Below are 25,046 nucleotides of genomic sequence, written 5' to 3' on the forward strand. Positions count from 1 at the left end.
GCTTCATTTAACTAGATTAGCCTGACGTGCCAAAACTGTCCTCCTTTTTTTTAAGGGCACTTTAATGCTGAAGCTTGACATTTCCAGTTGGAGATTTTTCACAAAAAAAATGTAAAAAGTTAAGTAAGATAAACAAGATAAATGTGATTTCCAGCGTATAATTTCACCCGACATCCTCACTTGTCTGGGCTAGTGTAACTTTAGAAAGAGTTGGCACTTCAAAGCAGCGAGACGAGGGGGGTAGGTGGGGAGGGGGGGGGGGGTTGGCGAATGAAAGCCATACTCCGTCTAACAAATCAGATAAGGGGAAAACATGAACCTCAACTGTAGCCTAAAGTGCAAGCCATGGGGCATTTGCGAGCCTAAATATATAAATATATATATTTTTTTGTGGCTGGCGTAACATTGGAAACGGTCTTCAATCCTAATCCCCAAATCCAAATAATCTCACTAGTGTCGCCCTGACCGACGCGGCAAATAGGCCGTTTTTGTCAGGGTTAGTCCCTCAGAGTAAATAGTATTACTGTATTTTCTCGTATATAAGTCGCACTCTAAAAATTGCCTTCAAATCAGACTTTTTTTGCAATGTATCTTGTATAAGAGGCCCCCTGGTTCACAATTTTCACCACCATATTCTTACATTTATTGTGTTTTCTCGCATATAAGCCGTACCCTTTGAATTGCCTTATAATTGTTGAATTCTACAATTTATTTTATAGTTTGGTCGCCGGTCTTTTGGTCGCTGGACGTTTGGTCGGCGGACGTTTGGTCGGCGGACGTTTGGTCGCCGGTCTTTTGGTCGCCGGCCTTTTGGTCGCCGGTCTATTGGTCGCCGGTCTTTTGGTGGCCGGTCTTTTGGTCACCGGTCTTTTGGTCGCCGGTCTTTTGGTCGCCGGTCTTTTGGTCGCCGGTCTTTTGGTCGCCGGTCTATTGGTCCCTTTTGGTTGCCGGTCTATTGGTCCCTTTTGGTCGCCGGTCATTTGGTTGCCGGTCAAAAGTACTTAGATATTAAACTCTGTCTCTTAGATATTAATCTCTCTCTTAGATATTAAACTCTCTTTCTTAGATATTAAACTCTGTCTCTTAGATATAAACTGTCTCTCTTAGATATTAAACTCTCTCTCTTGGATATTAAACTCTCTCTCTTAGATATTAAACACTCTTAGATATTAAACACTCTTAGATATTAAACACTCTTAGATATTAAACACTCTTAGATATTAAACACTCTTAGATATTAAACACTCTTAGATATTAAACACTCTTAGATATTAAACTCTCTCTCTTAGATATTAACAAACGATTACACACGAAAGTCGGAGCCCACTAGGGATTGAACCCTCGATGTTAGAACTGCGAGGCGGATGTGCTAAACACTCACCCCTAAGTTGCTGAATAAATTCTTATAGTTTCGGGAATTTATCTCAATGCGTGTCAAATGTTTCATACACAATAACAAATGTTTAATCATGAAATCTACGTTTTTCACAAACGAATGTACCATTTATTGGCGGATCGGAAAAGAAGAGAGTATGTAGTGGGCATTGTGAATGGATGCTGGCCTGAGTCACAGTATGTGGGCTTTGGGGGTAACTTTTTCTCTTCAAACGATTTCCATGTGCCGAAATCCATGCCGATTTTTTTCCTCATCTCTTTGTTCCAAAGAAAGTGAAGAACAAGAGCCTTTGCTATGTCGATGGGTTTCAGAACTGGCCGTGAGTGATTATATTCTTGTCAAACATTCTCTTTTGTCTCAGTCAGGGCGGGGTTGCAAGCAGCTAGCTTCATATGAGGAATAAAGAAAGAAAATAGAGGGTTGGAAACATCCATCCAAATTCAACAAGCCAATTTCAAGAACAGTTTGGCTTCAAAATCGAACTGGCAAAAGTGAACTCTTTGGATTGTTGGGCAGAAAAAAAATCTTTTGCTTTAGAAAATATGTTAACAAAGACAAATAAATGGGTTAGAGTAGACTAGGAAAAGTGTTCTTGTATAGATGGTAATGGAAAAACTGGATTGGGAATAGTTGAATAACAAGCAATTTAAAATATGGGGCAAATACTACAAACTAACTGTGAAAGAATATATAACTGTTGGAGTTATTGTGTAAAATAAATTGTCTAACTAATGCTGTATCAGGTAATGGCGTCCATATTTGTCAACCTCTGCCAATTGCTGCCCATATTAATGATTGTAATTCCCCTAATTTGCGATACGAAAACGTATAAATGCAACACGGCACATATTTACTCACTTGAGTCTAAAATTTTCTCCAAAGTGGACAGGGTAACCAATTAGTCGGTACGCCTTGTTTACGCACTAAATTCAAGATTCTGTAGATGTCGCTGTATGACGCTGACAGCTTGACTGTCTGGGTACATTGCTTGCTGATGCGCTATATTTATATAGTGAAAAGGCGGAAGATTGAAAGGGAATGACAATATTAGCAGTCGCCGATAATGTTTTCATCTGCTACCAGTGACCGAGACGATCCGAAATGGGTAAAACGATTTTTACAAAAAAAATGTACTTAAAAAAAGGTCATTTGTAACATTAACAGATGGCAAGAATAAAACTTTACAATAGATTTAAAAATGCTATTACTTAATACAGTCATGGGCAAAATACGGCCCGCGGGCCGCATCTGGCCCGTTAGGCTTTTCAATCCAGACCGCCGACATTATCCAATTTATTTTTATTTATTTTTCCCCCAAGATGGCGCCGTCACGCGTAAGCCAGTGACAGTAGTTCTGTCCACTCTTATTTGTTTTTTGTGTTTTACAGCCCCATCTTTTTTTAAATTACATTTTACTATTTCTTAATACATTGCTTCCTTTACTTTGTACTTTATACTTTACTTTGTACTTTATACTTTTTACTTTAATGATGAGTGATGAGTATGTTAATACTTTAGTCCTTTTTTTCTGTTTATGTTTCATATGTACTCTTAACGGATGCCGTTTTTTATATGTTATCGTATCTTGTGCTCACCCGGCCCGTCTGTCAAATTTTTAAAGTCAATGTGGCCCCCGGGCCCAAAAGTTTGCCCACCCCTGACTTAATACAAATGAAGGTAGGTTTGTCAAATGTACTTTTTTTTGTAACATATGACCTATATTGTGAGAAAGAAGATCATTTAAGGATGATTTTCTTGTAACAAATATTGAACTTAGAAACCTAAATCATCTTAATTCAAAGACAATGTGTCTGGAGATTTGATTTTTTTATATATTTTTTAATAGGAATTTCAACCTTTTGAACTGCTCTTAATCTTTATCAGACTTTCAAAAGGCTGATTTGCAAAGCTTTCTACTCACACGAGGAAACATTTAAAAATTATGACCTGATGAGCTTGAAGCTTGGGCTCAGATTTACATAATGCGTGGGCAAAGAAAAAAAAAGATATGACTACTCTTTTAAAACACACATGAAGGAATACATATAGGATAATTAAAGCACATTTTTTTTATAATAACACAAGTTGAAACTGACATCATGATAAGTAATAAGGGATCTGGCCACAGTACACCAATATCTATTTTGACTTTTAATACTTTAGTTAATAAATACGAGTCAGATATTATAAACCAGTTTTTACTTTCATGAATGTGTTTTCGTACACAAAATACCGTATTTACTCGCATATAAGCCATATTTGTAACAAAAAAAATGTTGACTGAATCAAAGGTACGGCTTATGGTGCTCGGACTTTTGGTCGGCGGACATTTGGTCGACGGTCTTTTGGTCGACGGTCTTTTGGTCGACGGTCTTTTGGTCGCCGGTCTTTTGGTCGCCGGTCTTTTGGTCGCCGGTGTTTTGGTCGCCAGTCTTTTGGTCGCTGTTTTTTTGGTCACCGGTCTTTTGGTCGCCGGTCTTTTGGTCGCCGGCCTTTTGGTCGCGGGCTTTTGGTCGCCAGTCTTTTGGTCGCCGGTCTTTTGGTCGCCGGTCTTTTGGTCGCCGGTCTTTTGGTCGCCGGTCTTTTGGTCGCCGGTCTTTTGGTCGCCGGTCTTTTGGTCGCCGGTCTTTTGGTCGCCGGTCTTTTGGTCGTCGGTCTTTTGGTCGCCGGTCTTTAGGTCGCCGGTCTCTTGGTCGCCGGTCTCTTGGTCGCCGGTCTTTTGGTCGCCGGTCTTTTGGTCGCCGGTCTTTTGGTCGCCGGTCTTTTGGTCGCCGGTCTTTTGGTCGCCGGTCTTTTGGTCGCCGGTCTTTTGGTCGCCGGTCTTTTGGTCGTCGGTCTTTTGGTTGCCGGTCTATTGGTCGCCGATCTATTGGTCCCTTTTAGTTGCCGGTCAAATGGTGACAGAGTGTTTACTGTTGAAACCAGCTCTCAAAATTATATTCATGACAAAGATTTTAATATCTAAGAGAGAGTTTAATATCTAAGAGAGAGAGTTTAATATCTAAGTACTATTTAATATCTAAGTACAATTGACAATTGTCACGACGGCTTATATGCGCATTAGACTTACAGCGTTGCTATACTCTTTTTCACCAGTAGATGTTGGCAAATTAACATTTACTACTTATTGGTCATTTTCTGTTTTGCAGTAAGAAAACAACATTACTGGATGAAATACTAACGTCTTTATAAAATTGACCGTAATAATGTGCTTTAGGTTCATACAGTGTCTAAGAAATACCAGGTGAGATGATTTTTCTGAAGCTTTTCCCTTCAAAGTAACACATTTGTACTCCCTATTAAAACCATGAGATTAAAATTGAGAATCAGGGGTGGCTTATACACAAGAAATTGTAAATTGGTGGAAAGGTGAATAAGGTGTTGCCTTAACAAGTTTAAAAAAATATAAATAAAAGACCCAAGCTCTTTAACAATAAGATGTTACGCACAATTATAGCATAAATACTTTACCTTTATAGTTTTGGCAGAAACAAAATCGGACAAAATCTTCTTGGCCACGTTGAAATTTTTGCTTGGAGGTCGAAAACTTGGTCCCTGTGACGATATGATAAGATGCTGAAAGTTTATCAAAAATGATCATCTGTCAAGCCCCAAATGAGAAGCAGCATATCGGATATCTTAGATTTTCCACCCCAAGCCAGAAAGTAAAATGCAAATGATCACAAGCGACGAATGAGAGTATGAAAATTTAATAGGACACTTTTTCCTTTAGGCGTCAACTATTGAGTGTCGGTAAATGTTTACTATCTGATGCCAACTACAGCATCAGTTATGGATAATTGGAATTTAGTCGACATGACAAATGAGTGAATTTCATTTTTACTCGCAAAATTATTCCCACAACTCAATTTTTTTTATTTAGCCTAAAATGCTAGCTTAGCATGCTAAATTACATCAGGTATAGTAGAAAAAAATATTATTTTTAAATGGAATGGGCTATTCACTTATAACTGTAGTCTTAAATATTGAAAATTATTTTCTATTATTAAGGTTTTTTACATACAAAAAAATGCAAAATGTAGTAAATTCATCAAAATTAATACGACAAGCAGTTTTTTTATTCCTAATTTGTATTCCTATATTTTGTATTCTTATATTAAAAGCCAAAAAATTACAAACAAAAATAGTAGCATGATGAATCTCGCCCTACTACTTACTAAATCCTACTAAGTACTGGAGATATTATTTCTAAATTACCTTAATTGCATAAAATCAGAAACGTTATTTCAATTTTTTGGGGGGGGATTTTGATTGACAAGTTGCTTAACACACCTGAAATAAAAAAAATTGAATGCAGACAAAACCAATTCCACATACCGTATTTTCAAGACTATAAGGCGCACCCTCAATGAATGACATTTTTTCCCATATATATGGCGCACTGGATTATAAGGCGCACCCTCAATGAATGGCACATTTTATTTTTTTCCATATTTAAGGCACTCTGGATTATAAGGCGCCCTGTCTATTTTGTAAGAAAATCTAAGACTTAAGTGCGCCTTATAGTCGTAAAAATACAGCACGTTTTATTTTTTCAAGATTTTTTGTTTTTATTCTGCGTGGAGGCCACTATTGGTTGAAGTACTATTGTTTATTCAATATTTTTTTTTTGCATTTATCAGTGTCAGTACAGATTTTGTTGTTTTCCAGCCTTATTCTATTTCAAACTTGACTGTAGAAGCCAAATACTGTATTTTCCATATATAAGGCGCACCACATTATAAGGCGCACCCTCAATGAAAGGCACATTTTATTTTTTTCCATATATAAGGCACACTGGATTATAAGGCGCCCTGTCTATTTTGTAGGAAAATCTAAGACTTAAGTGCGCCTTATAGTCGTAAAAATACAGCACGTTTTATTTTTTAGGATTTTTTGTTTTTATTCTGCGTGGAGGTCACTATTGGTTGAAGTACTATTGTTTATTCAATATATTTTTTTGCATTTATCAGTGTCAGTACAGATTTTGTTGTTTTCCAGCCTTATTCTATTTCAAACTTGACTGTAGAAGCTAAATACCGTATTTTCCATATATAAGGCGCACCACATTATAAGGAGCACCATCAATATAAGGCAGATTTTATTTTTTTCCATATATAAGGCACACTGGATTAAAAGGCGCCCTGCCTATTTTGGGGAAAATTTAAGACTTTTAAGTGCGCCTTATAGTCATGAAAATACAGTAAAATATTAAGCATCAGTCCTATTCACTGTCTTTTTTTGCCATAATTACAAAACCGTATTTATTTGTGGTAAAATCGCAGTTTTCTTCAAAAAATGCTGAAGAAACTTTTGAAAACATTACCTGGGCAGTCATGTTGTGGTCACAAAGGAAGCTCTGATATCTGAGTGGAATATTAACACTCTCCTTGGCACGGAGATAAACTTTCGGACATGGAGAGCCTTCTTCCATGTGGAACATGTCCTCCCTCAACGGGGTGGGTATTTTATTAAGTTTTTTAAAGTACTGCCACTCTTCTCTGTTGGTGATGACACTGAAAGGCAAGAATAAAAAGTCCGATATGCGTCAAAAATAAGAGTAAAACAACTTTTCGGGCATTAAATAAGTTATAAGAAAAAGTTTATGTCAAATATCAAACTACAGTAAACAAAGTCATCTGAAAATTATACTTACAGTTCTCTTTTTATCACATTCTCATTGACCAGAGATTTGATACCGATTATTAGTACCGTATTTTCACGACTCTAAGGCGCACTTAAAAGTCTTAAATTTTCTCCAAAATAGACAGTGAGCATTATAATCCAGTTCGCCTTATATATGAGAAAAACAGAAAACCAAAAACGAAAAACCACCACTGTCGGATATTAAAAAAACACAAACGCCTGAACTGAATCAATACTGTTAAATATGCAGATGCCATCTTAGTTTACAAAATCTTCCATCTTATAGCTCCTCCCCCAAGGCAAGATTTTATACAAAAAAATCCAAAACATCAACAATGGCTGGCTCTAGAGGTGACTGTAAAGTAGTGAGTGCTTCATACCTGGAAGTCAATAGCAATTACCGTATTTTCACCACTATAAGGCGCACTTAAAAGTCTTACATTTTCTCCAAAATCGACCTTATAATACAGTGCGCCTTATAATACAGTGCACCTTATAATACAGTGCACCTTAGAATACAGTGCGCCTTATATATGGAAAAATGTCATTCATTGAGGGTGCGCCTTATGATGTGGTGCGCCTTATAATCGTGAAATAAGGTACATGATACAAAGAGAGTTACTATATTTTCTCGCATATAGGCCGTAATTGTCGAAGGGTACGGCTTATATGCGCATAAATTAGACTTGACATGCACAAAACTGCAAGATGACAAAGACAAAACGCTATAAGACAATGTGGCTTATATCGTCATTTATTTCAAAATAGAGAAAACAAAGCGCTAAGCTAAATTTATTTCTGTTTTTTCCATATATAATGCGCACTGGATTATAAGGCGCACTGTCTATTTTGGAAAAAATTTAAGACTTTTAAGTGCGCCTTATAATCGTGAAAATACGGTAACCTTTTTAAGCAGCTGGATAAAAGAAAATACAATTCACACGAATTGGAAAAAATGATTTGAACATAAAGAGCCCTTAACCAGTAACTTTTAAAGAAGAAGCAAAAGACGGAGGACTCTCAATAAGACTTGGTAAAGCTGACGCTGGGGCTAATGCCATAATGAATCATCGGTGGCACGCTACAAGCATTGTTGATCAATGTGACGTAGGTTAATCCAAAACTCAGTCATGATCTGAATCTCGAACAGGTGATTTTAGTGTGTGCAGATTAACAACAACACAAAGAGAATTAACACTGCATGATACCAAGACTGAGCGTTTAAGTAATCATTGAGTAAAATGTCTTTGTATGTGTATTGAATTCAAATTAATTGAATTGAATGCTTTTATTGTCATTATATGGGTATAATGTTAAATGTGGTGTGATAGGCATTTGGACCAATTGTAAATCTAATACCAAATGGATGAATCAATATTTTTTTTTAAATGTACTACTATTTGACTACCGTATTTTCACGACTATAAGGCACACTGCATTATAAGGCGCACCATCAATGAATTACATTTTTCCATATATAAGGCGCACTGTATAATAAGGCGCACCGTCTATTTTGGAGAAAATTTAAGACTTTTAAGTGCGCCTTAGAGTCGTGAAAATACGACAATTGCTATTGACTTCCAGGTGTGAAGCACTTACTACTTTACAGTCACCTCTAGAGCCAGCCATTGTTGATGTTTTGGATTTTTTTGTATCAAATCTTGCAGTGGGGGAGGAGCTATATGATGGAAGATGTTGTAAACTAAGATGGCATCTGCATATTTAACAGAATTGTTTCAGTTCAGGCGTTTGTGTTTTTTGATATCCAACAGTGGTGGTTTATCGTTTTTGGTTTTCTGTTTTATCCATATATAAGGCGCACTGGATTATAAGGCGCACCGTCTATTTTAGATAAAATGTAAGACTTTTAAGTGCGCCTTATAGTTGTGAAAATACGGTAATTGTATTGCATGTATATCAGAAGTCCATTTCATTCAATAAAAGCCCATGGTATATTTTATAAGATCAGCAAATACATTTTTGTTCAAAGAATTCCTATTATTTCATCATAAAATAAACAACATTTAATTTTCAACTTCATTTGATTATTTCTCAGCACACATCTACAAAAAATACCAATTTTTACTTCAATTCTTTCAACCATATTGCATCCACAGTACTCCAAAATAAATAAACAAAAATCCTCTATAAATGTACATATCTGGAAGCGATTTATTTAAAAATGTCTTTCCTTCTACATTTTCATGATAATTGATTTTTTTTTTTTGCACACCAACCTACGAGTGCGGAACAACGATAAGAGCCCACAGCAAAAAATGCTTCAGCCCATGAAATGAAACAACAGTGTAATTATCACAATATTTAGTTAAAAAGCGCATGCATGTAAATAACATCAAAAAAGCGTCAATTTTGCTGACAAGTAGTTGCTGACACGCAATATTCCACTTTTTCCAAACATCTAAATGTACTCTATGTTGCCAAAGACTAACAACGACCAAAAAAAATAGATAAAAAAGAGAAGCGTGTTTATTTTTTTCACAATTGAAAGGGCGCGTGAACATTGTTCACAACTTGGAACCTAAAATATTTCCAATCGCTTCTTCGCCACCTTTCAGAACACGTCTGCAAAGTGTGAACAAGGTTTCATGGCGGGGGTAAAAGCTTGTAACGTTGCCAACGTATTTAACGCATACGTACTACAAAAGGAACAGATGCTCAAAATGAGTACCGTATTTTCACGACTATGAGGTGCACCGCATTATAAGGCGCACTGTCAATGAATGACACATTTTATTTTTTTTCCATATATAATGCACACTGGATTATAGGGCGCACCCCTTGATGAATGACACTTTTTTTCCATATATAAAGCACACTGGACTATAAGGCGCACCTTCAAGGAATGACATTTTAATTTTTTCCCATATATAAAGCACACTGGACTATAAGGCGCACCCTCAATGAATGACATTTTTTTTTTTCATATATAAAGCACACTGGATTATAAAGCGCACCCTCAATGAATGACACATTTTATTTTTTTCCATATATAAAGCACACTGGATTATAAGGCGCACCCTCAATGAATGACACATTTTTATTTTTTTTCCGTATATAAAGCACACTGGATTATAAGGCGCACCCTCAATGAATGACACTTAATTGTTTTCCATATATAAGGCGCACCCTCAATGAATGAGACATTTCAATTTTTTTTTCCATATATAAAGCACACTGGATTATAAAGCGCACCCTCAATGAATGACATTTTAATTATTTTCCATATATAAAGCACACTGTATTACAAGGCGCACCCTCAATGAATGACACATTTGAAGTGTTTTCCATATATAAAGCACACTGGATTATAAGGCGCACCCTCAATGAATGACACATTTTAATTTTTTTTCCATATATAAAGCACACTGGATTATAAGGCGCACCCTCAATGAATGACACTTAATTTATTTCCATATATAAGGCGCACCCTCAATGAATGACACATTTTATTTTTTTTCCATATATAAAGCACATTGGATTATAAGGCGCACCCTCAATGAATGACACATTTAATTTTTTTTTTAAAATGTACTAATATTTGACTACATTACTAATGTTTTATAAAAAGCTAGCCACTCTGGGTCGATATATCAAAGTATTTAGCAACCAATTAAATCAATCACAAGCCTGGTGAACAGCAATATACGTATTTTAGATATTTTAATTAAAAAAATAGATAAAGATTTTCATGTATATGTCTCAAATACCTCACTTAAAAAAATGTCAAAAAAACGACCAAAATAGCTTTGTATTTTTTTTTTTGTTTTGATCAAATGTAACTACCGTATTTTCACGACTATAAGGCGCACTGCATTATAAAGCGCACCCTCAACATATGACAAATTTTAATTTTTTTTCCCATATATAAGGCGCACTGGATTATAAGTCGCCCTGTCTATTTTGGAGAAAATTTAAGACTTTTAAGTGCACCTTATAGTCCTGAAAATATAGTATATCTTAGTTTTACGGACATATAAAGTGAAGCATGGTACATGATGATTCCTCACCTGATTTCAGGATCACTGCTATGGATGGAGATGGTTTGAGGCGAGTTAAAAGGGTTTTTAAGGACAAATTCCATGTACTCTGCAGAACCAAGACTGGCAAAGAGTTGATGCGGTGTGGTGATAGTTTGACACAACATGTTTCTAATGCCCTCTTCCCTGTTGATATCTTCATTAAAGTTGCCTTCAAAAGGTCGTTCATTTGGAAAAACACCTTTTGTCATATCCTGAAAAATATCAATAAAAAAACAAAGCAGGGTAAAGTATATTCTAACGGGTTTTGGTTGTGCTCAACTCATATTATGACAAAAGAACCTATTTAGTTTGAAAGCAAAACAATTGCCTGCCTCCATGTATAAGCCGCACCCTTAAAATTGCCTTAAAATCGTTGAATTGTACAATTTCTCTCGTATAAGCCACCCCCTGATTCACAATTTTCAACTCCATATTCATGGTTTTAATAGGGAGTACAAATGTGTTACTTTGAAGGGAAAATCTTATGAAAAATCCTATTTAGTTTGGAAGCAAAACAATTGACTGCCTCCATGTATAAGCAGCACCCTTAAAATTGCCTTAAAATCGTTGAATTGTACAATTTCTCTCGTATAAGCCGCCCCCTGATTCACAATTTTCAACTCCATATTCATGGTTTTAATAGGGAGTACAAATTTGTTACTTTGAAAGGAAAATCTTAAGAAAAATCATTGCACGTGGTATTTCGGAGATACAGTGTTCCCTCGCTACTTCGCGCTTCAGCTATCGCGGACTCAGACATTCGCAGATTTTTTTCAGGAAAAAGTAAAATAAAAAAATTAAAGATATTAAGTTAAAATTATAAATAACATCATTTTACAAGAGGTGGAAACAAAATATTCAATAAGAATTAGTAGTAATTGCATCAAAAAAGGCCCTACGAAATGGTCAATAACATGGTGAGAGTTCAGGAATGGCATTGATGATGTCATGGCTGTTTACAGGCGCATCTTCACCGCCCACAAAAAAAAACAATGTTCACAACTCCCAATAACAATGTTTCTTACGTGCAAAAAAAACTGCAGAAGATCCTCCATCCGGACTACTATGATGTTTTTGCTTGGTGGTGCTTTTGTGCACGTGTTATACGTTTCTTTAAGCATTTTTGAAGGGGCCCGCCTACTTCGTGGATACGCAGCTATTGCGGGGGGGTCCGGTCCCCATTAACCGCGATGAGCGAGGGAACACTGTGTATATTTATATATACTTATTTACATATTTACATATACTTATTTATATATTTATATATACTTATTTATATATTTATATATACCTATTTATATATACTTATTTATATATTTATATATACTTATTTATATATTTATGTATACTTATTTTTTTCTTGAATTTCATTCATAGATGTCAAAATCCATTTTGTTGAGCGTTTTATCTCTGAAACATGTTTACATCAGGGTACTTTTGTGTCAGGGCATAAAACAATGAGACAACATACAGTTCAAATATAACTTGACAGGAAATTTATTCCAAAATGGCGCTTACCTTCTTGGCCTCTTTTTGGTACACAGCTGCCATACACTCCAGTTTCCGACGGCCACTATCAAATTTGTTCCCTTCCTCAGGAAACATGACATCGTTGGCCATTTTGCTTTGGTATGGTGGCACATTTTCTTCTCGTACTTGCAATCTCTGAGCACGTGCAACGATGGATTCTACACAGAAAGGAAAGCTTATGAAATCTATTGGATTGGATTGGATAACTTTATTCATCCTGTTTTCGGCAAATTTCGTTGTCACAGTAGCAAGAGGGTGAAGATGCAGAAATATGAAAGTCATTTTAGACACCGTATTTTCACGACTATAAGGCGCACTTAAGTCTTAAATTTTCTCCAGAATAGACAGGGCGCCTTATAATCCAGTGCGCCTTATATATGGAAAAAATAAAATGTAATAAAACATTGAGGGTGCCCCTTATAATGCAATGCACCTTACAATGTGGTGCGCCTTGTATATGGAAAATACGGTATTTAGCTTCTACAGTCAAGTTTGAAATAGAAAACAACACAATCTGTACTGACACTGATAAATGCAAACAAAAAATATATTGAATAAACAATAGTACTTCAACCAATAGTGGCCTCCACGCAGAATAAAAACAAAAAGTCCTAAAAAAAGTACTGTATTTTCACCACTATAAGGCGCACTTAAGTCTTGGATTTTTCTCCAAAATAGACAGGGCACCTTATAATCCAGTGCGCCTTATATATGGAAAAAAATAAAATGTGCCATTCATTGAGGGAGCGCCTTATAATCCAGTGCGCCTTATATATGGGGAAAAGGTCATTCATTGAGGGTGCGCCTTATAGTGCAGTGCGCCTTATAGTCGTGAAAATACGGTAAATATATGGCTAATAAGTAAGTTATTCAATAAATACATGAATACATATATATTGTCCAGAGAAGAAACGCAAATACATTATAAATTACTTCTGAACACGAAAACTGACAAAGACCAGTGTAGTAGAACAAGTAGTGACAGTACAACTAATTTTTTAGAAGGATTGCAACCTGACGTTGGTACTTTTGCCTGACTTGGGTGCAGGCAACCGTGGGATCGATTCCCACTCAGTGGAAATGTGATTCTGAGTGCGAATGGTTGTCTGTCTCGATATATGGCCTATGACTGACTGATGACTAGTCTAGGGTGTAATCCGCCTTTCACCCAAAGTCATCTGGGATTGGCTCTAGAAACCGTAACCCTGACAAAGATAAGGTATATCTGTCAATTTTGGCCTTATTATTGATTGCAATTCCCTTTATTTAGTGATAAAAAAAAACCTGTAAAAATGAAATATTTGGTCACATAGGGCGCACTTAAAAGTCTAAAATTTTCCCTAAAGTGGATGTAGTACCCTTTGTATGCACTAAACTCAAGATTCTGTAGATGTCGCTCTATGACGCTGACAGCTTAACTGTCTGGGTACATTGCTTGCTGACACGCTATGTGGAAGGGGAATGCGCTTGTGCATATGTTTTTATCGTGACAGTATTAGCAGTCGATAATGATGTTTTTGTCTGTTACCAGTGACCGAGACGATCCGGATTAGAGCCGAAATGGGTAAAACAAGATCGGTTTTATTAAAAAAAATGTACTTAAACAAAAACCTAAAGTTGTACGTATGAAATAGAGGAAAAATTTATAAGTTGACAGGTATGATAAGGGGTGTTGGAAGTGAAGGGACCCGTGATTCAACTAATAACCTGCCCGCTAAATAGGTGCTCGGATGTTTGGTCGCCGGTCTTTTGGTCGCCGGCCTTTTGGTCGCCGGTCTTTTGGTCGCCGGTCTTTTGGTCGCCGGTCTTTTGGTCGCCGGCCTTTTGGTCGCCGGCCTTTTGGTCGCCGGTCTTTTGGTCGCCGGTCTTTTGGTCGCCGGTCTTTTGGTCGCCGGTCTTTTGGTCGCCGGTCTTTTGGTCGCCGGTCTTTTGGTCGCCGGTCTTTTGGTCGCCGGTCTTTTGGTCGCCGGTCTTTTGGTCTCCGGTCTTTTGGTCTCCGGTCTTTTGGTCTCCGGTCTTTTGGTCTCCGGTCTTTTGGTCTCCGGTCTTTTGGTCTCTGGTCTTTTGGTCTCCGGTCTTTTGGTCTCTGGTCTTTTGGTCTCCGGTCTTTTGGTCTCCGGTCTTTTGGTCGCCGGTCTTTTGATCGCCGGTCTATTGGTCCCTTTTGGTCGCCGGTCTTTTGATCGCCGGTCTATTGGTCCCTTTTGGTCGCCGGTCTTTTGATCGCCGGTCAAATGGTGACAAAGACTTTATTGTTGAAATTGGCTCACAAAATTACACTCATGAGGGAGAGTTTAATATCTAAGAGAGAGAGAGAGAGAGAGAGTTTAACATCCAAGAGAAAGAGAGAGAGAGAGAGAGAGAGAGAGAGTTTAATATCTAAGAGAGAGAATTTAATATCTAAGAGAGAGAGTTTAATATCTTAGAGAGAGAGTTTAATATCTAAGAGAGAGAGTTTAATATCTAAGTACTGTTTAATATCTAAGTACTGTTTAATATCTAAGTACTGTTTAATATCTCAGTACTGTTCAACATCTAAGTACTGTTCAACATCTAAGTACTGTTCAACATCTAAGTACTGTTCAACATCTAAGTACTGTTTAATATCTAAGTACTGTTTAATATCTAAGTACTGTTTAATATCTAAGTGCTGTTTAATATCTGAGTACTGTTTAATATCTAAGTACAGTTTGATATCTAAGTTCTGTTTAATATCCAAGTACATTTGACCGGCGACCAAAAGACCGACGACCAAAAGACCGGCGACCAAAAGACCGGCGACCAAACGTCCGGTCACGACTAAATATAGCCATTATATTATAATTTGATCTGTTTTAAGGGCAGCCTCCAGCGGCAACCTCCAGAACTGATGGGTTTAAAAACACTCCCGCAGATTCATTCTCACATACCTTAGGCTGCTCCTCGTTTGTGAGAAAATAAAACTCTAAAAAAAAAAAACAAACACATTAAGATTTGGACAGGATCATGCAAATGATCCATGTTACTATAAAAACCCTGACAAGAAAATTTGCCTAATCCCACACTTTGGACAGCGTTCCAAAATGGCCAAAGTTGAATCAAGGGACTCATTGCCTCTTTTTGCATTGTGAATTTCTCGCCTGCACAGTGCTATAAAAGTAAACTGGGGTGTTGCCAAAGTATGGCGGCTGTCGCAATCGCTAGTCATATTTAAATGAGTTTCAAATCCATTGCTTTTCTTCGTTTATCCTATTGAGGATTGCAGAAAAACTGTATTCTTTCCCAGGATGACAATGGGTGAAAAGGCAGTCACCTCTTGGATTGGTCTTCATTCAATTAAAGGGCACATTAGAACTGACAATAATTTAAACTCGCATTCATATTACTTTGTTTCTAGGCCAAATGACTCCATTGATGCCACTGATGTTCTTTTTTGGTCAACAGTGATTTTCATTGCCATGGTTGTCAACTTTTGTCAAGCCTAATTACCTTTGCAAATGTTTAAATGTGACTTCTTTGAAAAAGCTAATTATTCCCAAGATTTTGGGGAGGAATAATTTGTGGAGTGAAGAGACAAATGTTGAATATTTGATCGTAAAGGGCAGCTTTTGGCATTTAATAACTTTAATAGTAAATATGTCATTAGGCAACATAAAATATAAAGATAGATTTTCACAGAATATGCAAAAAAGTGCATTTTTATGAAGTGCTGCGGATATATGACATATTTCATGAGTATTAGAATCATTATATGAATCAAAATATACAGAACCTTGATTTTGATTTACCGTATTTTCACGACTATAAGGCGCACTTATAAGTCTTAAATTTTCTCCAAAATAGACAGTGTGCCTTATAATACAGTGCGCCTTATATATGGAAAAAACTGAAAGCCAAAAAAACACAAACGCCTGAACTGAAAAAATACTGTTAAATATGCAGATTGCATCTTAGTTTACAAAATCTTCCATCATATAGCTCCTCCCCCACTGCAAGATTTTATACAAAAAAATCCAAAACATCAACAATGGCTGGCTCTAGAAGTGAGTGCTTCATACCTGGAAGTCAATAGCAATTACTGTATTTTCATGACTATAAGGCGCACTTAAAAGTCTTACATTTTCTCCAAAATAGACAGTGCACCTTATAATCCAGTGCGCCTTATATATGGAAAAAAACAGAAAACCAAAAACGAAAAACCACCACTCTTGGATATTAAAAAAACACAAACGCCTGAACTGAAACAATACTGTTAAATATGCAGATGCCATCTTAGTTTACAATATCTTCCATCATATAGATCCTCCCCCACTGTAAGATTTTATACAAAAAAAATCCAAAACATCAACAATGGCTGGCTCTAGAGGTGACTGTAAAGTAGTGAGTGCTTCATACCTGGAAGTCAATAGCAATTACCGTATTTTCACGACTATAAGGCGCACTTAAATTCAAGGATTTAGGATTCAAGGATTCAGGGATTCAAGAATCAGGGATTAAGATTCACGATTTAATATCAAAATTAATGGTTCAAATTTATGGGTTTGCGTCAATTATTGCTTGACCGCTTGATAAACCCTGATTTTTTTGTAGTCCTGGGCAAACTTATGCGGACTGTGACTTCTATTTTAGACCATCTTAGCATCTTAACACGCTTGACTAGTCATTGCTTAAGTGGGAGAGAAAAAAAATGTTGTTTTTTTTTGCAGTGTGGCTCTACTTGGCCTAAGCACAGGCATACACACTGGCACCCGAGTTTGTGGCTCACCACCAGAGATGCTTCTACAGGCTCAATTAGGCTGAAAATCGAGTGGTTCAGTGGTGCGGCCAACAGCCACAATGTGAAATTGATCTGCTTTTTCCTGATCAAACCAGCAAGCAGACTGACAGTAAAAAGACACCGATTACCAAATGCTAGGGCAGGGGTGTCAGACTCGGGTTGGTTTTAGCGAGTCACTTTAACGTCAACTTGATTTCACGTGAGCTGGACCATTTTAGATATATTATTTAGATTTTTTTTTTTATAAATGGATTAAAAGAACTGGATTAAAAGCCCTAAGTATTCAGTTATTTATAGATCTAAAACAATGTTTATTTTAGCATTTTTCTATATATATTTTTACATTTTACAAAAGGATTTTTGAACTAAAAACACAAAAAATGATTAAAAAATTGCAATTATTGATTAAAAAGGGGGAAAATCAGGAAATTTAATATACATTTATACTCTTCATTTTAATTTGATATTTAGATATTTTATTTATGAATGGATTAAAAGAACTGGATTAAAATCCCTAAATACTAAGTTTTTGTATTAATCCAAAACAATGTTTATTTTAGCTTTTTTTAATATCTATTTTTAGATTTTACAAAATGATTTTTGAACTAAAAACAGAAAAAAATGATTAAAAAATTCAATTATTGTTTTAAAAGGGGATTATCAGGAAATTTAATATACATCCATACTCTTCATTTTAATTTGATATTGAGATATTTTTTATGAATGGATTAAAAGCCCTAAATATTCCGTTTTTATATATCTAAAACAGTGTTTTTTAGTTTTTTTAATATATTTTTGATTTTACAAAATGATTTTTGAACTAAAAACACAGAAAAAAATGGATTAAAAATGACAATTATTAATGTAAAAGGGGGAAAATCAGGAAAGTTAATATACATCTATACTCTTAATTTTAATTTAAACTTAAAACAGAAAGTCGGCACTTTATTTTTTAGCTTTTTCTAATATATTTTTTGATCTTACAAAATGATTTTTGGGCTAAAAAACACAATTTTTTTAATTACAATTATTGATTTAAAAGGGGAAAATCAAGAAATTTAATACACATCTATACTCTTTATTTTAATTTGAACCTAAAACAGAAAGTCGTCATAATTTACTTTCCCGGACCACACAAGATGATGCGGCGGGCCAGATTTGCCCCCCGGGCCGCCACTTTGACACCCGTGTACTAGGGTATACACGAGTAGACATTGAATGATAAGGGAGCAAAAAGTGTGGTGGTTTGTTGGGACATTGGTACAGATGTCAGCTTTGATTTGAAAAAGCTTACTTACCATTAAGTTGAGGATTATTCCTGGTAGACAGACTTCCCCCCGTGAAGCCACCAGTGACTTCACGAGGGATGATGATGTGAGAATGAGACTGCAGGCGGTCTGCTGCTGTCGGTCTTCGACTTAGATCTCCTTGGGACCCTTTAAAAGGGAGAAAGACCATTTTAAGTTGGCTTTCCAAAGTTGTATCACAACTCAAAGAACTACTCAATATGAGAAGGTCAAAGAGAAGCTTCAACAGAGTTTGATTTCAATCAATGGGGCAAATGTTTTGATAGCAATCGTTAAACAATGACCCTCGATTTTTAAACAAAAATAACTGAGGACTGCCCATGCCTGGTCTAGCCAATTTCTAATCCTTTCCAGATTAGAAATAATGTCCCTAGCACGATTAACACTGATTAAATTCTATCCTCCACTGAACAAAACGGATGAAATTGAAAATGCTAAATATTCTATTTGATCACATATTAGATAGGTTTTGATAAGGATGAAAAATTATTCCCTTTATATGGAAATTGCAATATTTAACTGCATGTCAATCAATTAATAATTTTTAATTACTATATTTTCAGGACTATAAGGCACACTTAAAAGTCTTAAATTATCTCCAAAATAGACAGTGCGCCTTATAATCCAGTGTGCCTTATATATGGATAAAACAGAAAACCAAAAACGAAAAACCACCACTGTCGGATATTAAAAAAACATAAACGCCTGAACTGAAACAATACTGTTAAATATGCAGATGCCATTTTATTTACAAAATCTTCCATCATATAGCTCCTCCCCCACTGCAAGATTTTATACCAAAAAAATCCAAAAGATCAACAATGGCTGGCTCTAGAGGTGACTGTAAAGCAGTGAGTGCTTCATACCTGGAAGTCAATAGCAATTGCCGTATTTTCAGGACTATAAGGTGCACTTAAAAGACTTAATTTTTCTCCAAAATAGACAGTGCGCCTTATAATACAGTGCGCCTTATATATGGAAAAAACAGAAAACCAAAAAACGAAAAACCACCACTGTCGGATATTAAAAAAACACAAACGCCTGAACTGAAACAATACCTTTTAAATATGCTGATGCCATCTTAGTTTACAAAATCTTCCATCATATAGCTCCTCCCCCACTGCAAGATTTTATACCAAAAAATCCAAAACATCAACAATGGCTGGCTCTAGAGGTGACTGTAAAGTAGTGAGTGCTTCATACCTGGAAGTCAATAGCAATTACCGTATTTTCACCACTATAAGGCGCACTTAAAAGTCTTACATTTTCTCCAAAATAGACAGACAGTGCGCCTTATAATACAGTGCGCCTTATAATATAGTGCGCCTTACATATGGAAAAAATATCATTCATTGAGGGTGCGCCTTATAATGCGGTGCGTCTTATAGTCGTGAAAATACGGTATGGATAATTTTGCCTTTCATAAACATGAACACACAACAGATATTCTTGCCTAAAATATCCGACCGAGGTTGGATCGATAATATGGTTACAAGCCTGGCAGGAGGTTGCAGTAATTGGCATCTTGGCTTTACAAGAGAATTCTAAATGAAGTGAGCTGATAACATGACGACTGTCACTTTGATTGATGTTTGGCTGAAAAATTAGTGTCATTTCCACAGGAGAGCAATGCCAAGATGGAGGATATGAACTGTGTCTAGCGTTTCTTCATGCAAGGCCTTTTTAAAGATTTATTCCATTTTAAAATTTCTCAGAGATCATCAGTCACTATCACGATGACAGGTCACGATGACAGGTCGCTCTCACACAAGCCAACTCTGTCTGAGCTCTATTTTCAGGTCAAGTTTGAGTGTGCTGGATACGCATTTTTGTAGAAAGATAGGTTAATGTACAAAAAGTAGTACCCTGCATCAACTGCATTTGGACCAATTACTGTATTTTTCGTATATAGCCGCCTCCATATATAAGTCGCACCCTTAAAATCGTTGAATTTTGCGATTTCTCTCGTATAAGCCGCACCCGATTCACAATTTTCACCTTTATGTTCATAATTTTAAAAGGGAGTACAAATGTGTTACTAAAAGGGAAAGACTTTGGGTGCAATAATTGCATTAGATACACATTACGCACAAATCATGGCTGATATTTTAATCGACCATGAGTTCTTTGATCAGACAACAACTATTCAGATGTGCTGAAATGGCAAACATTAAGAAAATGTAAACTACTCAAATCTGGCCGGTGAGAGCAAAAATCCTCATATGTTGTATTTCTGAGATACTTTATGAATCGAAAGGATCATCTGCTGGATTACACATTCCGAAAAGGTGTTTCCTGCATGTAGACAAATTAAAAAAGGAAGTCATGTGAGCAGTACAACATGGAAGTTTGTCTGTATCGGTCTATTTTGTCATTCCTAGGTAAGATGGCGGTGCCCTGAGCGAGCAATGGCAGGCACAAGTATTTTAACGACTATAAGGTGCACTTAAGTCTTAAATTTTCTTCAAAATAGACAGTGCGCCTTATACATGGAAAAAAAAACAGAAAACCAAAAACGAAAAACAACCACTGTCGGATATTAAAAAAAAAACACAAACGCCTGAACTGAAACAATACTGTTAAATATGCTGATGCCATCTTAGTTTACAACATCTTCTATCATATAGCTCCTCCCCCACTGGAAGATTTTATACAAAAAAATCCAAAACACCAACAATGGCTGGCTCTAGAGGTGACTTTAAAGTAGTGAGTGCTTCATACCTGGATGTCAATAGCAATTATCGTATTTTCACCACTATCAGGCGCACTTAAGTCTTAAATTTTCTCCAAAATAGACAGTGCGCCTTATAATACAGTGCGCCTTATATATTGAAAAATGTCATTCATTGAGGGTGCACTTTATAATGCGGTGCGCCTCATAGTCGTGAAAATACGGTGAGTGAGTTTTTTCACGTTTTATGCAAGATACGGTTATCTTTTTTTCTTGGATTTCATTCGTAGACGTCAAAATATTTTTTGTTTAGCACTTTATCTGTTTATCTTTTCTCTATTTGGAAATAAATGACCGTATCAGCCGCATTGTCTTGCGTTATGGCGTTTCGTCTTTGTCACCTTGCAGTTTCATGCATGTCAAGTTTGACTTATGCGCATATAAGCCGTACCGTTGATTCAGTTGTCTGTTTTTGTTATTTACAAATACAGCTTATATGCGAAAAAATACAGAACTCCGCATCAACAAAGTTAACTGCATTTGGACCAATTATTCCTCTTTTTTGTACATTCTATAAAGGTGGCGGCGGTAGGGACGTGACGGGAGAAGAAAGTGATTTGCTTGAGTTGCTCGCTTAGTATGACAAATGAGTTACCCATGGGAACTCGAGTTTTCTCGTAATGAAACACTCACCCTCATCATTAAAGATTTTGAACACATCCTAATTGAAAACATTGTCATGTTAAGGCTGCAGAGCGAGATGAAATAAAAACTTGATCAAAAAATACAGACAATATGACGCACATTTATAAAGAAAAAAACGATTAATAATAAATAAGATGCTTCATGAGTAACACCCAGAGACTATAAAGAGAGGGGGGGAAAGTATTAACTTATTTTTCAATAAATACGGTAAATTGAATGATAACGGGTATTTTTTTCAGTCTTTATTAGCTGTGTGATAAGTTGTATTGGCGTGTCCAATGTTCGCTTAAATTTTGTGGATCACCCGTTTTCAAGAATGACCCAAAATGTTGCCCGTCAAGAACAAACACAAACCCATAAATTTGAACCATGAATTTTAAATCGTGAATCCTAAATCGTGAATCCTAAATCGGGATTCCAAATTCCTGAATCCCAAATTCTGAATCCTGAATCTTCAATCCTGTTTCCTGAATTCTGAATCCTAATCTTGATTCCTGGATCCTGAATACTGATTCCTAAATCCTGTTTCCTGAATTCTGAATCCTAAATCCTGTTTCCTGAATTCTGAATCCTAAATCCTAAATCATGAATCATGAATCATGAATCCTAAATCCTAAATCCTAACTCCTGATTCCTGATTCCTGATTCCTGAATCCTTAGTCCTGAATCCTGATTCCAGAATCCTGATTCCAGAATCCTGATTCCAGAATCCTGATTCCAGAATCCTGATTCCAGAATCCTGATTCCAGAATCCTGATTCCAGAATCCTGATTCCAGAATCCTGATTCCAGAATCCTGATTCCAGAATCCTGATTCCAGAATCCTGATTCCAGAATCCTGATTCCAGAATCCTGATTCCAGAATCCTGATTCCAGAATCCTGATTCCAGAATCCTGATTCCAGAATCCTGATTCCAGAATCCTGATTCCAGAATCCTGATTCCAGAATCCTGATTCCAGAATCCTGATTCCAGAATCCTGATTCCAGAATCCTGATTCCAGAATCCTGATTCCAGAATCCTGATTCCAGAATCCTGATTCCAGAATCCTGATTCCAGAATCCTGATTCCAGAATCCTGATTCCAGAATCCTGATTCCAGAATCCCGATTCCTGAATCCTGAATCCTAAATCCTGATTCCTAAATCCTAAATCCTGAGTCCTGAGTCCTCAATCCTGATTCCTAAATCCTCTATCTTGAATCCTGATTCCTAAATCCTGAATCCTGATTCCTAAATCCTGATTCCTAAATCCTGATTCCTGAATCCTGATTCCTGTATCCTAAATTTTGATTCCTGAATCCTAAATCCCAAATAAGAACACTAGTTCTAAATCACAAATTTAAATGTTAAATCTAATTCTAATTAAATTTTTATCCTAAATCTCTCAACTAAATATTTAGCTCATAAGATAATTCAAACGATCGGTGACCAGAAGTAACAAACTAAAAGCTGGTGGGAAGTCAGTTAAGTAGTTTTCAGTATCTAGCAAATGAATTCCTCCGGCATTACATTGAAAGTGTTCATCCACATCTATATTTGAAAACCTTTTATTGGAATAGTTGATGTAGCCCACATTTAACCAGATTCCATCTCCAGTGACCTCTGGATAAACTACGTTAAAGACCCTCCGATTTAAAGGCTTCAAATATAACGGCACGCACAAAACCACACGTTCCAAAATCCGTAAGCTTTATACTTACGTAAAAATTCATCTTCACAGTGTTTTATCTAGCGTAAAAACTCGTTGAAGTCTATAAATCAAACCGAAAGTACTCTCATGTTTAAAGCCCTAAAAAAATTGCAAGGTACTTAAACAGATTGCCTCCATTAATTTCTCAACTTTGGACTGTCAAAACAAACGTAAACGAGCTACTAATTGATAGAGAAGAGGTTCTACATACAACTTGAGAGATACTTAAATATGAAATACAGTGTCTGCCATATTTCATTGGCTTTACAACCTCCAACTAGAAAGCAAAGTACGCAAATAGGAATTCTTGGAGGGTACATTTAAAGCACCCTCCAAATGTTTTAGAGGCAAACTCCAACAACAAAATGGATAATGGGCAACATCTAAATGAATAATAGGAGCCCGGGGTTGCCATGAACACAGACAGCAGTTGTGTAGATTAATGGCCGACGTGTTTGCCGTCCTAAAGCATCAAATTAATCATCCGTCAGCCTTTACCACCTTCCGATTCGACGCCATGGAACTGTTGGGAGTTCTATTTCTTAAAAAATACTGCTGTGAGGACATTACTTCCGTTTAAATATCGTCAATCTATAATAAAACAATTTAGACGGCTACTTGGAAGACTCGTTAGAAGGGTTTTAGTTCTTTTGTTTTGTACAAAATATTGTTTTGGTGATGGATGGATTTATGCAATTAAAGCCTGTAAGGATGTAATATGAAGAACATCAAATGTCATATTCCCACAGTCAAACAAATGTCTTAATAATGAAGCCAATTATAATCCTATTATTTCATCTTTTAAGCGTTCTAACTAAACATCAGTTAACAATAATGTCTAATCAAATAAATATCTATGTTCCTAATGATGTCAACATTAAGGACATCATTTGGAAATTCAATAACAAACTAAGGATTACACTGTTACATGTTAATTTACTATGTTCTAGCCTAATTAAAGATTAAAACATGCTACTGTATTTTCTCACATATAAGACGCATCCAAGTATAAGCCATAGCCTTGAAATTACCTTAAAATGGTTGAGTTTTAAAATCTCTCGCGTATAAGCCGCCTCCTGATTCACAATTTTCACCTTGTGGTTTTATTCGGGAGTACAAGTGTGTTACTTTGGAGGAAAATCTTTTAAAAAATCATCGTATGTCGTATTTCTGAGATACTGTATGAATCAAAAGGATTATTTTCTGGATTGCACATTCTGAAAGGGTGTTTCCTGTGCGTAGACAAGTTGAAAAAATAAGTCATGTGAGCAGTACAACCAGGAAGTGTGTCCATAGCGGTCTTGTT

The 25,046-nt window shown here is 36.3% G+C and overlaps 1 protein-coding gene across 2 annotated transcripts in view; it reads right to left on the reverse strand.

Moving 5' to 3' along the window:
- The window catches only part of nphp4 (nephronophthisis 4), a 145,376-nt gene that overhangs the window by 17,187 nt on the left and 103,143 nt on the right, over positions 1 to 25,046 (reverse strand). For both annotated transcript variants that reach the window (XR_013326965.1, XM_077721610.1), the window contains 5 exons: positions 18,667 to 18,804; positions 12,601 to 12,770; positions 11,071 to 11,294; positions 6,723 to 6,912; positions 4,868 to 4,951 (listed from right to left, as the gene is read on the reverse strand). Coding sequence is in view for 1 of the 2 variants with exons in the window: in XM_077721610.1 (XP_077577736.1) it covers positions 4,868 to 4,951; positions 6,723 to 6,912; positions 11,071 to 11,294; positions 12,601 to 12,770; positions 18,667 to 18,804 (806 nt within the window). In the remaining variant the exon portion in view is untranslated. The remainder of the gene's footprint in view (positions 1 to 4,867; positions 4,952 to 6,722; positions 6,913 to 11,070; positions 11,295 to 12,600; positions 12,771 to 18,666; positions 18,805 to 25,046) is intronic.

This window comes from Stigmatopora nigra, chromosome 1, assembly GCF_051989575.1.
Source record: "Stigmatopora nigra isolate UIUO_SnigA chromosome 1, RoL_Snig_1.1, whole genome shotgun sequence".
NCBI classification, from domain to species: domain Eukaryota; kingdom Metazoa; phylum Chordata; class Actinopteri; order Syngnathiformes; family Syngnathidae; genus Stigmatopora; species Stigmatopora nigra.